The sequence below is a fragment of the Chiloscyllium plagiosum genome, chromosome 35, assembly GCF_004010195.1.
Source record: "Chiloscyllium plagiosum isolate BGI_BamShark_2017 chromosome 35, ASM401019v2, whole genome shotgun sequence".
In the NCBI taxonomy this organism is placed as follows: domain Eukaryota; kingdom Metazoa; phylum Chordata; class Chondrichthyes; order Orectolobiformes; family Hemiscylliidae; genus Chiloscyllium; species Chiloscyllium plagiosum.
The window spans coordinates 7,890,527-7,893,865 of NC_057744.1; the positions used below are offsets into that span (position 1 = coordinate 7,890,527).

The 3,339-nt window shown below is 43.6% G+C and overlaps 1 protein-coding gene across 1 annotated transcript in view; it reads left to right on the forward strand.

The window, feature by feature from the left end:
* Positions 1-3,339, forward strand: part of LOC122540620 (Down syndrome cell adhesion molecule-like protein 1 homolog) — a 571,589-nt gene that overhangs the window by 565,919 nt on the left and 2,331 nt on the right. The window contains exon 32 of the mRNA XM_043676579.1: positions 401-745. Coding sequence (XP_043532514.1) covers positions 401-745 — 345 coding nt within the window. The remainder of the gene's footprint in view (positions 1-400; positions 746-3,339) is intronic.

The window sequence follows — 3,339 nt, forward strand, 5'->3', positions numbered from 1 at the left end:
CTCATCCTCTCCCCATTCCTCTCTGTCCCATTCCCTCCCCCTCTCCATTCCTCCCACTCCCCATCCTTCCCTTTCCCATTCCCTCCCACTCCCCATCCTTCCCTCTCCCATTTCCTCCCTCTCTCGTCCCTCTGTCTCCCCGTCCCTCCCACTCCCCTTTGCTCCCACTTGTAGCCTCTGTCACTTGATTGCCCCCTCCCTCTCCATTATCATTCTCACACAACCGGGAGTGGAAGGGGCATGGAACAGGAAGGTGAGTGAGAGACACAGGGAATTGGAGGGATGGTGAATGGTAGGGTTGATGTGAACCCATGTCCTCTGTCCAACTACCCTCCTGAATAGGGTCCTGTTACGTTCTTTGACTCACAGTGATCTCCCTCTTACATTGTTTTGTTAAAAGATAAAGGCCGGAACAGCATGGTTTCCACAGAGAGTGCCTCCTCCACCTATGAGGAGTTGGCGCGAGCCTATGAGCACGCTAAGCTGGAGGAGCAGCTACAACATGCCAAGTTTGAGATCACTGAGTGCTTCATCTCCGATAGCTCCTCTGACCAAATGACAACTGGTACCAATGAGAACGCTGACAGCATGACGTCTATGAGTACCCCGTCCGAGGCAGGCATCTGCAGGTTTACAGCTTCACCCCCACAGCCACAGGATGTTGACCGAGGAAAGAACGTTGCTGTGCCCATCGCCCACAGAGCTGGCAAAGACTTCCACAGCCGTGGCATCCAGCGCACCCCAGGTACAACACTAGAACCGTACATTGTGTGACAAAGCGGCCTGCTTTATTTCCGAGTTCTGCTGAGCAATTTGAAAGATATAAATGAGAAGCTGAATCCTGTGGATGTTGGAAATCTGAATTAAAAGAACACAAAATGCTGGAAATGCTCAGCTGGTCTGGTAACATTAGAGAGAAAAGCAATTATTGTTTCCCGAGAAACCTTTGACCTGTCAACAACACAATTCTGATGAAAGTCTTCTGAAAAAAGGTGAAGGCAGCATAGCCCTACCCTGTCATTAGAGAGGGAGATGACTGGTGCTATTTTAACCAAAGTGTTACCACATCTCAGGTGAAGGGAGAGGTTGAGAAGGAGAGCCCTTCATAGTAACCTTTGCAAGTGCATTGTTGGCGTTCGTCTGCATTGTAATCCTCTCACCCACTGAGCTAGCTAACCAAAGGAGGCTCCAACAGAAATTTCTAAAGAAACTTCATTCTGCAGGAGGGGGCACTGGACTCAAAATATTAACTCTGTTTTCTCCTCAAATACACTATCAGACTTGTTGCGTTTCTCCAGCAATTTCTCAGTTTCTTTCAGATTTCCAGCTTCCACAGTTCTTTGTTTTGTTCCTGGAAGGTTTATTGTGTTCATTTGTTCTGTGGTTAAATGAGTCTGTTTACAATTGATGCTCACTGCGCTTGATTGCAGTTAGGCCTGGGTATGGACTCAGAGCAAAGTAACTCAGAGCAAAATTCTTTCAAAAGCACTAGAATCTGGAGTGTGGCATTGGTATTTTGCACCTCTGAATTGGTGTGCAATATAAAGTATACAAGTAGGTCATCGATCTGAAAATATTCATTCTGATTCTCTGTCCACAGATGCTGCCTGACGTGCTGAGTATTTCTTGTTCTGTACTTGAGTACTAAATTAGAATTCAGATCAGAAAGGGCTACCTGTCTAAAAATCTCACATTGTTATAGTTTCTCAGCCAAAGGCTGTTGCACGTTGTTGAAACGGGAGAGGTAGAATTTTGCATTTAATCTGACCTGACAGCATTTACTAGAAGCAGAGAATGGTTACAGGATGGAAGGAGACCATTCTGCCCATTCTGTCTGTGCTGACAGTGAGAGCTGCTCAGTTAATGTGCATTCCAGATCTGAACCACACTCTTCCACATGTTGTTGTTGCTTATTTCACCAGACATCTTAGATCAATGTCCTCTGGTTCTTGATCCTTTTTGTTGAAGGGAAAGATATTTGCCCAACTAGAACCTTCATGATTTTAAAAACTTCTAATTTTCTCTTAACCTTCTGCCTAGTATAGCAGTCCCAATTTTCCCAATCTATCCACCAAATTGGTGTCCCTTATTCCTGGAAATATTCAGATCATGTTTTTTTTTCTGCATTCTCTCTAAAGCCTTGACATCTTTCCTAAATTATTATGCCCAGAATTGCACACAATGCACCAATTGATGTTAGGCAAAAGTGAGGACTGCAGATGCTGGAAATTGGTGTCTCGATTAGAGTGGTGCTAGAAAGGTACAGCAGGTCAGGCAGCATCCGAAGAGCAGGAAAACCGATGTTTTGTGCAAAAGCTCTTCCTGATGAAGGGCTTTTGCCTGAAACGTCGATTTTCCTGCTCCTCGGATACTGCCTGACCTGCTGTGCTTTCCAGCACCACTCTAATCTAGGCACCAATAGATGTTGGCAAGGTTTGACTTTGATTCTCACCTGGGCTATAACTTACTCTAGATTGGTCCGTTAACTGAAGCTTTACTCTTTAACTAAGCCTGTTCTTTATCAGTCCTGGGAGTGTTTGATGGGGACAGTGCAGAGTGAGTTTTATTTTGTATATAACCCCATGTTGTATCTGTCCTTGGATACTGATGTTGAATACAAATAATAAATGTTTCTTTCTAGCAGGCCATAAGGGGAGGTAATGGTCGAAAGGCTTTGTCACTAGATTATTAACCCAGGGTTCTAGATATTATTCTGTGCATCTGGGTTAAAGTCTCACCATGGTAGATGATGGGATTTGAATTCAATGTTTTAAAAATTCTGGAAATGAAGGTTTAATTATGTTTAGGAATCTGTTGTTGATTGTTGCGGGGGCAACAATTCACTAATGTTCTTTGGGGAAGGAAGCTGTTGTCTTTACCTGGTCTGGCCCAAAAAGCTTCAGTTAACTGACCCATCTAGTGTGAGCTATAGCCGAGGCTAGTCAATGTGATTGACTCTTAACTGCTCACTGGGCAATTGGGTATGAGCAATAAGTGCTGGCCTAACCCACATCCCATGAATGAATAAAAAAGACCCTCATTATTGACAAGCTCACATTGATAAAGCTTGTTTCTAAAAAAAATTCCTTTGAGACATTACTTCCTACTAAGTATAATTAATTCAAATCGCCATGGTTACAATTACGAGCAAAAGCCTCCAAAACAGCATTTTATCACGCAATCTTAAATAACTATGTTACTTCCCTTATAGTGATCCCATTTATAGGCAAAACACATTCTCTTGTTCTGTGGTTATGTAGCTGCAGCTTGATTTCTTGCTAACTCTGTGTCTAGGAGACAAAAAAAAACTGCAGATGCTGGAATCCAAAATAGACAGGC